Raw genomic sequence first — 14,442 nt, forward strand, 5'->3', positions numbered from 1 at the left:
ACACCTTTCGGACCTCGAGGGGCCACCAAACTCCGCGTCGTTTTGATTCCCGCGGAGCGGAGACCCCGAGAAAATCCCCTCCCCCTCAAAAGTCTGCAGGAAAATCCCCTCCCCCGTCCGTTTTTCGGAACGATCGATCATTCGTTATTGGAGATCGTCTCCAGTTTCGTTTGCAGGGAGAGAGAGAGAGAGAGAGAGAGAAAGAGAGAAAGAGAGACTTTTGGCTGCATGCAAGGAAAACAGCAGAAGCCGCAGAAGTCTTTCTTTCTCTTCCCCCCAAACTCCGCCAGAAACGAGTCTTCGTGTGTCTGTTTTCGTTCGGGGTGGACAGAGGGGCGCCCAAACACAACGGTGTGACAGCCCACCCTGTGTTTCTTTTTTTCTTTTTTTAATGACAATTTTATTAATTTTTCAATAAACAAACATACACCAACAAAACACAAAACATAAGAGCGCAAAACTTATTTTGGGAAAGCGGCTTAGTCCCGGGCTACATCTTTTTATACGGACCTAAATCAAATTCACGCTCACATGATATACCGTTTCATGTCTTATTTATCATTCTACCTTTTCTATATCGCTTCTCCCCTCTTTTTACTTTCTTAATTCTATCTTATTTATTTCATCTCAGTTTAACTTACTATGCTTGTATCATTTGTTCTATTTCAATTATTTATGATTTTTCTCATGAACACAAAATTTCTCCCATAATCACTGATGGAAATATGACGCCTTTCTATCTTTCCCCTAAATTTAACGCTTAAAATAATATATAGTTTCCATTCTGATTCTGCTTAGTACCTTCTAAAGCTGCATGCTATATTTTAAAATAGGAAAATGATATGTTTGTAATATAATTAAAACAACAATAGCAAATTAAACTCTTATCATTAAACATTTTATAATCATACAGTGTTCCAGTTTTCTAACATTATTTCAAATACACATACAACAGTACAGTCTTATGTACTTTTGCGGAATCTCTTTTTTAATTATATTTTTACCCTTTATCTCTGAATAAATCCTGTTTCTTTACATCTTGTTGGGTGTTTCTTTAAGTGTTTCTTAACACTTAAAATAATATATAGTTTCCATTCTGATTCTGCTTAGTACCTTCTAAAGCTGCATACTATATTTTAAAATAGGAAAATGATAAGTTTGTAATATAATTAAAACAATGATAGCAAATTAAACTCTTATCATTAAACGTTTTATAATCATATAGTGTTCCAGTTTTCTAACATTATTTCAAATACACGTACAACAGTACAGTCTTATGTACTTTTGCGGAATCTCTTTTTTAATTATATTTTTATCCGTTATCTCTGAATAAATCCTGTTTCTTTACATCTTGTTGGGTGTTTCTTTAAGTGTTTCTTAACACTTAAAATAATATATAGTTTCCATTCTGATTCTGCTTAGTACCTTCTAAAGCTGCATGCTATATTTTAAAATAGGAAAATGATACGTTTGTAATATAATTAAAACAATGATAGCAAATTAAACTCTTATCATTAAACGTTTTATAATCATATAGTGTTCCAGTTTTCTAACATTATTTCAAATACACATACAACAGTACAGTCTTAGGTACTTTTGCGGAATCTCTTTTTTAATTATATTTTTACCCTTTATCTCTGAATAAATCGTGTTTCTTTACGTCTTGTTTCAAACCTTTGTAACTTCTCTTCCCTTTTTTCCCTTCCTTCCTTCTCCAATCTAGCCTTTTTACACCGCCCCGTCTCTTAATCTCCACCCTCTTAATCTCCACCCTCTTCTGTATTCCCCTTTTCTGTTGCTTTCGGACATCGTATCGATTTTCCCCCTTATTTTTCCCTTTTTTGGTGGGAAATTATTATTTGAAAGACGAAAAACTTTTGGGTTGTTTTAAAAACTTTATGGAGAATTTAAGACTTAAAAAAAAAACAGCCCACCCTGTGTTTCTGTGCAGAGGGGAAGTGTGGGTGTTGATTTACACTGTGTGAAAGCAAGCTTCCGCGAAAGGGACACAAAAGACGTTCGCCGCAGAAAGAAAGAAAATAAAGAAGAAACTCGCCGTATCTCTGGAGCGTCTGTGATCGGTGCAGGCTCTGACTGGCCACAGAGGCCCAAGAAGCTTATCCTTGATGGTCCTCATTTCAAAATTGTTCTCCTTTTCTTCTTTCCAGAACGCCCACCAACAAATGTGCCTCCAAGAACCATCTCCACAGCTCCGTCCGATGGACCAGGTGTGCCGCAAGAACAATCGACCATCTCCTGGCCTACAGCGATGACCTCTTCGGGACCCACAACGTCCACTCTATCCACTGCCACCAAAATCACAAGGACCACCGCCCAGTCCAACCGGCCGGTCCCTGTCACAACAAGCACTTCTGGACTCACCAGGAATGAAACCTTAGCCACGACGCCAGTTCCTTCCGTCGCCAACACCACAGCTGCCCTTCCCGATGTCACCATCCACTCGGGAACAACCGCTACTCCCGTCACGCCCAGTACAGCTATCCGTCCCGTCACTAGAACAACCGCTACTCCTGTCACCCCCAGTACAGCTATCCGTCCCAACATCACTAGAACAACCACTACTCCCGTCACCCCCAGTACAGCTATCCGTCCCAACGTCACTGGAACAACTGCTACTCCCGTCAAGCCCAGTACAGCTATCCGTCCCAACGTCACTGGAACAACTACTACTCCCATCAAGCCCAGTACAGCTATCCGTCCCAACGTCACTGGAACAACTACTACTCCCATCAAGCCCAGTACAGCTATCCGTCCCAACGTCACTAGAACAACCGCTACTCCTGTCACCCCCAGTACAGCTATCCGTCCCAACGTCACTGGAACAACCGCTACTCCTGTCACCCCCAGTACAGCTATCCGTCCCAATGTCACTAGAACAACCGCTACTCCTGTCACCCCCAGTACAGCTATCCATCCCAATGTCACTAAAACAACCACTACTCCCGTCACCCCCAGTACAGCTATCCATCCCAACGTCACTGGAACAACCGCTACTCCCGTCACCCCCAGTACAGCTATCCGTCCCAACGCCACTCGAACAACCGCTACTCCCATCACCCCCAGTACAGCTATCCGTCCCAACGTCACTCGAACAACCACTACTCCCGTCACCCCCAGTACAGCTATCCGTCCCAACGTCACTGGAACAACCACTACTCCCGTCACCCCAGTACAGCTATCCGTCCGAACATCACTGGAATACCCGCTACTCCCGCCACGCCCAGTACAGCTATCCTTCCCAACGTCACTAGAACAACCGCTACTCCCATCACCCCCAGTACAGCTATCTGTCCCAATGTCACTCGAACAACCGCTACTCCCGTCACCCCCAGTACAGCTATCCTTCCCAACGTTACTCGAACAACTGCTACTCCCGTCACTCCCAGTACAGCTATCCGTCCCAACGTCACTGGAACAACCGCTATTCCTGTCAAGCCCAGTACAGCTATCCGTCCCAACGCCACTCGAACAACCGCTACTCCCGTCACCCCAGTACAGCTATCCGTCCCAACGTCACTAGAACAACCGCTACTCCTGTCACCCCCAGTACAGCTATCCGTCCCAACGTCACTCGAACAACCGCTACTCCCATCACCCCAGTACAGCTATCCGTCCCAACGTCACTAGAACAACCGCTACTCCCGTCACCCCCAGTACAGCTATCCGTCCCAACGTCACTAGAACAACCGCTACTCCTGTCACCCCCAGTACAGCTATCCGTCCCAACGTCACTCGAACAACCGCTACTCCCATCACCCCCAGTACAGCTATCCGTCCCAACGTCACTCGAACAACCGCTACTCCCGTCACTCCCAGTACAGCTATCCGTCCCAACGTCACTAGAACAACCGCTACTCCCTCACCCCCAGTACAGCTATCCGTCCCAATGTCACTAGATCAACCGCTACTCCCGTCACCCCCAGTACAGCTATCCGTCCCAACGTCACTCGAACAACCGCTACTCCCGTCACCCCCAGTACAGCTATCCTTCCCAACGTTACTCGAACAACCACTACTCCCGTCACCCCCAGTACAGCTATCCGTCCCAACGTCACTGGAACAACCACTACTTCCGTCACCCCGAGTACAGCTATCCGTCCGAACATTACCCTCCCCACTGTAACAGCTACCACTTCTACGAGTGCCCAGCCTTCTGGTTCCACCACCACGCGTCCCCTGCTGACGTATTCTGTTGATACCCCCAAATCTACAACAAGGAGACCAGACGTGGACCCAACGACTCCTAGACCACTTCCAGGTTGGTTCTTCGGAGTGGGTTGTAATCGAATAGGTCTCCCCGTTTCACTCATTACTTCAGAAGTGTTATGTTGGGCAAGGTGCAAATTGAAGTTGTTAAAAAAAAAATAACACAGAATAGTAAGGGCGGAATAACAACGGTACGAGCAAAATGTTATTGTTTTTTTCGGATGAAAAACATGCCGTTCACCGTTAGGCCAGGAAAAAAAAAGAGAATTTTAGCAAAATTGCCAGCATCTGTTGTGGCCCACCGGCAGCCGGCGGAGCCGGCAACAGTGTCGGACAGGAGTGAGTAGATTGGGGACAAAGACGGGCCAGTCTTGGAGGCTGAGGAAGGCTTGGATGAGGGCCAGGGCAGGCTGGCAGTGATCGGTTGCCTTTGGGCTCAGATAGTACTGAGGTTGGGGAGCAGTTGTAACCGGTTCCCAGCGCACGCGCGCGCGCAGAACTTCTAAAAACAAAAGGACTCGGGGTTGACGGGGGAGTAAGGCCGCAGGTGGACGATGAATGGCCCCTCCTATTAGGATTAAAAGAGGAGCAAGAAGAGAGGGGGGCTTTTGTAGGGAATGCCCGTTCGTTTGGTCGCGTGGATCTAGCTCTGTTAACCCAGCCTTCCTTGTCAACAGCGAGTGTGGAACTATTTACCGGTTAGTGTCCCAGGATTGATAACTGTTCGGAGATCATTAGTCCACCTTCGCGAGAACGTTTTGGACTGAATTGACGGAGTGCTTTGGGGTTGTTTTTATCGACATGGAGTAGGGGTGGCTGTGCATGATGGGTTGCCAGTCTGACACCCCTACTCCATGTCGATAAAAACAACCCCAAAGCACTCCGTCAACTCCGGGGAACACATCACGAAATGCCACGTGATGGCGAGTTGGACATCCGTATCACGGAGAACCCCTTTTTTCTTTTCCAAGTACTGATAATCCCCCAATATCTCCCTTTTGGTGAGGAAACATTTATAGCTACGGGAGGATCAAATTGAGGAGCGGGAAAAGAAAAAAAAACCCATGAGGAGAAGAAAAATCACTCTGCCCATGCTCAGAAACCGAGGAAACCAACTGCTTTAACGTACCGGTTCAATCCGTGGGAGCGAGCAGCTTTTCACGTGTCCTTGACCCAAGTCAGGAGGGGGACGGGGACTCCCCAGAAGGCAATGCGCGGCTCCCCACACCCCCTACGCATGCGTGCGCAATCCCCAATCCCACGCCCGCCGCTGCCCCCTTACCTGTACGGCGCCGCACAGCTGATTTTCGGCCAGTTTGAGGCCTTTTTTCGGCCTCCCAGAGGCTCGAAGGAGGTTTCTGCAGGCTTTTCAGGCTGAAAATTAGGCCCTTCGTCACTTCAAGTATTTCTGGAAAAACAGGAAGTGACGAAACGCGCCTCGTTTTCGGCCTGCAAAACCAGACGAAGCCTTCCTCGAGCCTCTGGGAGGCCGGAAAAGGCCTCAAACCGGCCAAAAATCAGCTGTGAGGCGCTGTACATGGCGCCGCGAGATGCCTGCGGCTCGCACGCTGGTACCAATGGCTCTGCGTGCCATCACGGCTCTCTTCGTTTCCCAAAGATTCTGCATCCTGCGTCGTTTCTGGAGACCCCCATTACACAACGTACGATGGCCGCCTCTTCCATTTCATGGGGAATTGCACCTACCTGCTGAGTGCCACCTGCAATGCTACGCCCGGCCAGCCCACCTTCCAGATCGAGACCACCAACGAACACCGCGGGAGCAACACCCAGGTCTCCTACCTCAAGTCCGTCAATGTAACTGTCTACGGGACCCAGATTGTCCTGCTCAAAGCGCGGAGAGTAACGGTGAGTATTCCTGGGATCCCACTTCCTGAACGGATACTCCTGGTTCCTGAAAACATTAGCCCGCACCTTCCCCCCTCCTGCTCTCATCACTGGAACCTTCTCTTGACTCTCTGCCCCACAGGTAAACGGAAAGCGAGTTACCTTGCCCGTCTCAGTGGCCGGGCAACGCGTGTCTGTGCGCCTGAGTGGCACTTTTGTCCGGGTCCAAACGGATTTCGGCCTCTCGGTGAGATTTGACGGGAACCACCACGCTGAGGTCTCCATCCCGTCGTCCTATTTTGGGAAGCTGTGCGGTCTTTGCGGTAAGGAGTTGAGACGGGTCACCTTTCATGAGCGGCCGACTCTCGCTCCTCAAGTGAAACCCTTTAGCGGAGAGGTTCGTTTAAGCCCTCCGGGAAAAGCAATCCTTAGATCCATTTGGACCACGGAAAGATACCAGCTGGTCAAACTCGCCTCACAAGATATCCTAAGGAAATCATCCCGATTTCAGGAAAGGTCAAAGGCAGTAAAAAAAGAAATAAGGGTCAAGCTTGCATCCTGCCTCTTGGAAGTACACCACCAAAAAGGGCAGTGCCAGGTAGCACTAAAGCAGTGAAGGAAGACCCCACACTCCCCAGATAGAAATAGAATCCACAAGGCAGAAAAAAAATATTCAAACACAATACAAATAATTACATCACAACAGTAGCTGTTGCTTGTTGAAGCTGAATAGGGGAATTTATCCCTATAAATAAACACAGGATGAAACGTCACCAAGCACAGAATTTAAGCTTCACCAAAAACCCGTTTTAGACCCAAACTCAGAAAGGGTGTGTCAACTCACGTTTGAATGTCAATCTTTCTAGCCAGCCAAGAAGCCTTGTTGAATGTCACTCACCTCGGTTCCACTGTCACTAAAAGCTTTGCTTCGTTATTCAATTATTTCTTCAAAGGGCCGATATGTCCAGGGAAGTATTTCCTCCCGACAGCAGTGTAAAAATCTTAAAACAAACCAACAGCGGTGTAAAAATCTTAAAACAACCAACAGCGGTGTAAAAATCTTAAAACAACCAACAGCGGTGTAAAAATCTTAAAACAACCCTTCCCCTTTAAGAAAGCCAAGCCTCACAAGCTCCGGAGACAGGAAGTCTAGGCGGTCTGCCAAGAATGTAATAAGGGTGGAAAAAAAACAAAACAAAACGAGATTGCTTCCAACCACCAGTTCTCCGAACCGCTTAGAAAGTTAACAAGCGGTTCTATAGAACCGGACAGAACCGGTAGAATCCCACCCCTGAGGAAGGGGTCAACGACAGAGGCAAAACGTTGCCGGTTCGCCCTGGTTCAGCCAAACCGGGATTTCCAACAATCAGCCAGGCCGCATGCGGTTTCGATTTAGCTAGAAAGCAGGAAGTCGTCGGATTTCCGTCGCTTTCGAGCTAACCGAAATCCCGCAGCGCTTATCTCGGAAGGCTTCAAAAATGCTTCTTTTTTTTTTTTTCAGCACCTGAGGCCCACTGGCCCCCCCCCCAAAAAAAACAGGGGCGTGGGGAGGTGCTGCGAAAGAAAAAAAAAAGCTTTCGAAATGCCCCTCACACCAGTCACCTGCCCACCGAGCCATGCTCACTGACCCACGCCCACAGAACCAGTCGTAAAAAAAAATATCGCACCGCTGGTCCGTGAGTCAGAATTTCTCAGCGTCCACAGTTTTTAATCCCGATTTGGGCGGTCGTAAGTCCGGGGTTGCCTAGAGGCGTGCCACACATGAGCAACTGACTCCTCACCCCACCTCACCCGACCCCACCCGACCCCACCCCATTGGTGATATGTAAAGTTATACCGGTGAAAACAGGAAGCAACAGTCACTCCATGTTTAATCTCGGGGTTAACCTAAACTCATTTACTGGAATATGACGTTAGAATTCTCGATGGTTTTGTAGAAAGTTTACGTATTTGGCAGGCTACGCTGTCCGGTGTCACGTTAATGATGGAGGTGACCGGAACTGGGAACAGGTAAACAGGACGAGGAAACAGATAGTATGCCACAACAATAGGGGTGTTGCACAGTTCAATACGTAGCTGGGTAGATTGAGAAGACGGAAAGGGGAAGAGACTGTATCCCTGAACCGGTATATAAACCCCGGCCTTCCTGGGAGCCATGTCTTCCGACTACGGGCAAAGTTTCATAATAAAGTTCTTATATCTTGTTCACATGTCTTCTCTCCTTTTTCAGGGAATTTTAACGGACAAGTAGGGGATGACAACCTCATGCCCGATGGCACCTCAGCGGGGACAGACGCCAACCTGCTGGGAAAGAGCTGGCAAATGCCCGACATAGGAGATGCCAGGTGAGTCTCCCGCAACTCCTAGCATCTTCCCCAGGAATGAAATGTCAAGTCTTGGAAATGTTGGCCTAGTCACTTCCAAGCTGGCCTGGTTTGGAAATTTCCTTTAAAATACCTGTTGTTTTTTTTAACCGAATTTAATTTCAAGACTTGAAACAGGGTAGCTATAAGCACCGTGGGTTCCCCTCCCCCCGCCGCTTAAAATCCTCCATTGTTTAAAGCAGGGGTCTCCCAATTTGACCACTTTAAGAACTGGTGGACTTCAACTCCCAGAATCCCCCAGTCATTCTGGGAGTTGAAGTCCACCAGTCTTCAAGTTGCAAGTTTGGAGACCCGTAATTTTAAAGCAACCATTTTTCCAACCTGGAAATTTAAATGCTTGGCTGGGGAATTCTGGGAGTTTAAGTCCACCAGTCTTCAAGTTGCAAGTTTGAAGACCCCTAATTTTAAAGCATTTTTCCAACCTGGAAATTTAAGTGCTTGGCTGGGGAATTCTGGGAGTTGAAGTCCACCAGTCTTAAAGCTACAAGTTTGGAGACCTGTCATTTAAAGCAACATTTTTCCAACCTGGAAATTTAAGTGCTGGATGGGGAATTCTGGGAGTTGAAGTCCACCAAAGTTGCAAGTTTGAAGACCCCTAATTTTAAAGCATTTTTCCAACCTGGAAATTTAAGTGCTGGATGGGGAATTCTGGGAGTTGAAGTCCACCAAAGTTGCAAGTTTGAAGACCCCTAATTTTAAAGCATTTTTCCAACCTGGAAATTTAAGTGCTGGATGGGGAATTCTGGGAGTTGAAGTCCACCAGTCTTCAAGTTGCAAGTTTGGAGACCCGTAATTTTACAGCAACCATTTTTCCAACCTGGCAATTTAAATGCTTGGCTGGGGAATTCTGGGAGTTGAAGTCCACCAAAGTTGCAAGTTTGAAGACCCCTAATTTTAAAGCATTTTTCCAACCTGGAAATTTAAATGCTTGGCTGGGGAATTCTGGGAGTTGAAGTCCACCAGTCTTCAAGTTGCAAGTTTGGAGACCCCTCATGTTAAAGCAACATTTTTTTCAAACCTGGCCATTTTAAATGCTTGGCTGGGGAATTCTGGGAGTTGAAGTCCACACATCTGAAAAGTGGCCAAGTTTTTGGGGAAAAAAAAGCCATTTAAAGGAAAGAGATTCCTGAAGAGATCATTACGAAAACTCAGAAGGAAAACAACCTTGGGAGGTCAAAGAAAGGCTGGACAATCTGCCCAAGGTGTGTTGGATCGCAACTTCCTCCTTCCCCTTCCCCTCCTCCTCCTCTTCCTCCCAGCACTGGTTGTGGAAGGTGTCATCCAACACACCTGAAGAAATACAGGTTGGAGGAAGGCTGTCCTTTCCATAACTTGTACGGTGTGTGTGTGTGTGTGTGTGTGCTTTGCAGTTGCACCAACTCAAAAGACCCTGAAAAATGCGATCCGGATATTGCAGGGGAGGCGCAGGGACTCGCCAGTTGTGGGATTCTGACAGATCCCCAAGGTAAGAGATTTTTTTTTTAAGGCTTTTTAGGAGGGGAGTCAAGAAGGACAGGATAACAGAGTTGGAAGGGGTCTTGGAGATCTTCTAGTCCAGCCCTGTACCAGGGGGCGGCTAACCATTTTGGGGTGCTCCTGATCCAAAAATGGTGCACGCCCTGACAGGCTCTCGCTCCTGGGCCAGCACCCAGAGGACAAGGCGCGGCCCCCGCACAACCCTTCGCATGTGTGCACGATCCCCTGCCACCCCCTTTACCCGCGTTGCGCCTCACAGCGGATTTGGGGCCGGTTCGAGGCCTTTTTCTTTTCGGCCTCCCAGAGGTTTGAGGAAGGGTTCTTGCAGGCTTCTGCAGGCTTGGCAGGCCGAAAAATGGGCCTGTTTTGTCACTTCTGGTATTTCCAGATTAAAAAAAACAACAACCGAAAAGTGACGAAACGGACCGAGTTTTCGGCCTGCAAAGTTTGCAGAAGCCCGCAGAAGCCTTCCTCGAGACTCTGGGAGGCCGAAAAAGGCCTCAAAACAGCCAGAAATGAGCTGTGTGGTGCACACATGCACACGTGTGTGCAGTTGCCCCAACCATAGAGTCTCCTCCTAGCACAGCGTCCTTTTTTCCTCTACCTGTCCTAACCAAAAGCCCCATCAATTGTGGAGTTGACCAGACTCTATGGTGGTTACCCAAACCATAGAGTCTCCTCCTAGTGGAGCATCCTTTTTTCCTCTACCTGTCCTAACCAAAAGCCCCATCAATTGTGGAGCTGACCAGACTCTATGGCGGTTCCCCCAACCATAGAGTCTCCTCCTAGCACAGCCTCCTTTCTTCTCTCTACCTGTCCTAACCAAAAGCCCCATCAATTGTGGAGCTGACCAGACTCTATGGCGGTTCCCCAACCATAGAGTCTCCTCCTAGCACAGCGTCCTTTTTCCTCTACCTGTCCTAACCAAAAGCCCCATCAATTGTGGAGCTGACCAGACTCTATGGCAGTTCCCCCAACCATAGAGTCTCCTCCTAGCACAGCGTCCTTTTTCCTCTACCTGTCCTAACCAAAAGCCCCATCAATTGTGGAGCTGACCAGACTCTATGGCGGCTCCCCAACCATAGAGTCTCCTCCTAGCACAGCGTCCTTTTTCCTCTACCTGTCCTAACCAAAAGCCCCATCAGTTGTGGAGCTGACCAGACTCTATGGCAGTTCCCCCAACCATAGAGTCTCCTCCTAGCACAGCGTCCTTTTTTCCTCTATCTGTCCTAACCAAAAGCCCCATCAGTTGTGGAGTTGACCAGACTCTATGGCAGTTCCCCCAACCATAGAGTCTCCTCCTAGCACAGCGTCCTTTTTTCCTCTATCTGTCCTAACCAAAAGCCCCATCAATTGTGGAGATGACCAGACTCTATGGCAGTTCCCCCAACCATAGAGTCTCCTCCTAGCACAGCATCCTTTTTTCCTCTACCTGTCCTAACCAAAAGCCCCATCAATTGTGGAGCTGACCAGACTCTATGGCGGTTCCCCCCCAAACATAGAGTCTCCTCCTAGCACAGCGTCCTTTTTCCTCTACCTGTCCTAACCCAAAGCCCCATCAATTGTGGAGCCAATGAGACTCTATGGCGGTTCCCCCAACCATAGAGTCTCCTCCTAGCACAGCGTCCTTTTTTTCCTCTACCTGTCCTAACCTAAAGCCCCATTAATTGTTGAGCTGACCAGACTCTATGGCAGTTCCCCCAACCATAGAGTCTCCTCCTAGCACAGTGTCCTTTTTTCCTCTACCTATCCTAACCAAAAGCCCCATCAATTGTGGAGCTGACCAGACTCTATGGTGCTTCCACTGCCACAGAATGTCCTCCTGGCATAGAGTGGCCCACTCTATGGCCCACTGCCATAGAGTGTCCTTTTTCCTCTGCCTGTCCTGACCAAAAGCCCAATCAACTGTGGAGCCGACCAGGGAGCCCCAGCAAAGGGATGGAAAGAGCCCCAGGTGGCTCCAGAGCCCCACTGGCTCTAGAGCCACAGGTTGCCGATGCCTATCCTAGTCCCTACGGAGACCGAAGCGCCTGGTTTTCTAGGAGTTTGTGGGTCTCCCTCTGTCCCTGGGCCGGGGTGGATGATGGTGAACGGACCTTCTCTTTCCCCGTAGGCCCGTTTGCTCCGTGCCATGACAAGGTGCCCCCCGAGGGGCCCTTCGAGAACTGTTTCTACGACCTCTGCGAGACCGGCGGAGACGCAGGGATGCTGTGCTTCGCCCTCCAGTCCTATGCCGACCGCTGTGCCCAAGCCGGGGTCACCATCGCCTGGAGGAACAGCACTTTTTGCCGTAAATATATCCCCGGTCTCGGAGAGACTTGGCCAGGGGTGGGATTCTCGGTGGAGTATATTTTCCTTCGTTTGCTAATTTCTGTAAGGAATCCGGACAACCGGGGTTGTCCGGGGATGGATTGGAGTAACTTCTGGGTTGCTCTTCTGCCCAGCCAGGACCCACAAACCGCCCCAGCCTGCTTGGAGTAAAAAAGACGGAAGAGTAGCGGAAGGTTTTTAAGGCCTAGCGTGCCCTTGGATTGAAGGCTTCCGCTCTGTAGTTACACCTAGTGATAGCCTGGTGTTGCAGGATGGACGGAGGATGAAGCCAGGGGTTACTATCTGTCCCTGAAACAATCCTGCAGGAAGGATGGGTTTTAAAGGGTGGAATGGAATGCAGAATAGGGAGGGATAGAAAGGAGAAGAGAAGAGACCAAGAGAAGAAAAATAGAAGAGAAGAGAAGAGAATAAAAGAGAAGAGGAGGGAAGAGAAGAGAAGAGAAGAGAAGAGAAGAGAAGAGAAGAGAAGAGAAGAGAGAATGGGATGGGATGGAATGGAATGGAGTGGAGTGGAGTACAGTAGACTAGACTAGAGTAGAACAGAACAGAACAGAACAGAACAGAACATTAGAATAGAATAGAATAGAATAGAATAGAATAGAATAGAATATTGGAATGAAGAGAGAAGAGAAGAGAAGAGAAGAGAAGAGAAGAGAGAATAGAATAATAGAATAGAATATAGAATAGAATAGAATAGAATAGAATAGAATAGAATAGAATAGAATAGAATAGAATAGAATAGAATAGAGAATAGAATAGAACAGAACAGAATAGAATAGAATAGAATATTGGAATGAAGAGAGAAGAGAAGAGAAGAGAAGAGAAGAGAAGAGAAGAGAAGAGAAGAGAGAATAGAATAATAGAATAGAATATAGAATAGAATAGAATAGAATAGAATAGAATAGAATAAAATAGAGAATAGAATAGAACAGAATAGAATAGAATATTGGAATGAAGAGAGAAGAGAAGAGAAGAGAAGAGAAGAGAAGAGAAGAGAAGAGAAGAGAGAATGGAATGGAGTAGAGTAGAAGAGATAGAACAGAACAGAACGTTAGAATAGAATAGAATAGAATAGAATAGAATAGAATAGAATAGAATAGAATAGAATAGAATAGAACAGAACAGAATAGAATAGAATATTGGAATAAAGAATAGAAGAGGAGAGGAGAGGAGAAGAGAAGAGAATATAGAAGAGAAGAGAATATAGAATAGAATAGAAAATAGAAGAGAAGAGAATATAGAAGAGAAGAGAATATAGAATAGAAAATAGAATAGAAAATAGAATAGAATAGAATATTGGAATGAAGAATAGAATAGAAGAGGAGAGGAGAGGAGAAAGAAGAGAATATAGAAGAGAAGAGAATATAGAAGAGAAGAGAATATAGAATAGAAAATATAGAATAGAGAAGAGAAGAGAATATAGAAGAGAAGAGAAAATAGAATAGAATAGAATAGAATAGAATATTGGAATGAAGAATAGAAGAGGAGAGGAGAGGAGAGGAGAGGAGAGGAGAAGAGAAGAGAAGAGAAGAGAAGAGAAGAGAAGAGAAGAGAAGAGAAGAGAAGAGAGGAGAAGATTGGAATGGAGAGAATAGAATAGAATAGGAATAGAATAGAATAGAATAGAATAGAATAGAATAGAATAGAATAGAATAGAATCCTTCATTGGCCCAGTGGGATTGATTGGACACCCAAGAAATTTGTCTTGGTGTAAAACCTCTCAGTATACCTAAAGGAAAATCTCTCTCTCTCTCTCTCTCTCTCTCTCGATCTCTCTTCTCTCCCCAGCCCTGAACTGCCCCCCCCGGGAGCTCCTACACCCCCTGCGGCCCCGCCTGCCCCGCCACCTGCTCGGGCACCGCCCCCGAGAACGACTCCTGCCTGGCCCTGCCCTGCGTGGAAGGCTGCGTGTGTGACCAGGGCTTCGTCCTCAGCGGAGAGCAGTGCGTGCCCGCCAGCCAGTGCGGCTGCACCGATGCCAACGGGGACTACCACGTGGTGAGGAGGACCGGGCGGAGTTTTCTTGGCTCTCCAAGGGGGGCCTGGGTTGGAGAAATCGGTTCGACCGCAGCGGGTTTTTTTTTCATCCAACTGCTGTAGCATCCCCGTCATCGTTTAGCGACCGTTAGAAGTCACACCGGCACGAAAAAATCGCGACTTAGGACCACGGTCCGCATTT

The 14,442-nt window shown here is 47.5% G+C and overlaps 1 protein-coding gene across 1 annotated transcript in view; it reads left to right on the forward strand.

The window, feature by feature from the left end:
* The window catches only part of ZAN (zonadhesin), a 57,147-nt gene that overhangs the window by 23,272 nt on the left and 19,433 nt on the right, over positions 1–14,442 (forward strand). Inside the window, exons 11-20 of the mRNA XM_087919021.1 lie at positions 2,169–3,298; positions 3,354–3,620; positions 3,703–3,836; positions 3,918–4,279; positions 5,846–6,093; positions 6,215–6,395; positions 8,303–8,417; positions 9,827–9,921; positions 12,046–12,222; positions 14,052–14,176. Coding sequence (XP_087775147.1) covers positions 2,169–3,298; positions 3,354–3,620; positions 3,703–3,836; positions 3,918–4,279; positions 5,846–6,093; positions 6,215–6,395; positions 8,303–8,417; positions 9,827–9,921; positions 12,046–12,222; positions 14,052–14,176 — 2,834 coding nt within the window. The remainder of the gene's footprint in view (positions 1–2,168; positions 3,299–3,353; positions 3,621–3,702; positions 3,837–3,917; positions 4,280–5,845; positions 6,094–6,214; positions 6,396–8,302; positions 8,418–9,826; positions 9,922–12,045; positions 12,223–14,051; positions 14,177–14,442) is intronic.

The sequence above is a fragment of the Pseudonaja textilis genome, unplaced genomic scaffold, assembly GCF_049901715.1.
Source record: "Pseudonaja textilis isolate UNSWEBS1 unplaced genomic scaffold, rPseTex1.2 PTEXSCF23, whole genome shotgun sequence".
Lineage (NCBI taxonomy): Eukaryota > Metazoa > Chordata > Lepidosauria > Squamata > Elapidae > Pseudonaja > Pseudonaja textilis.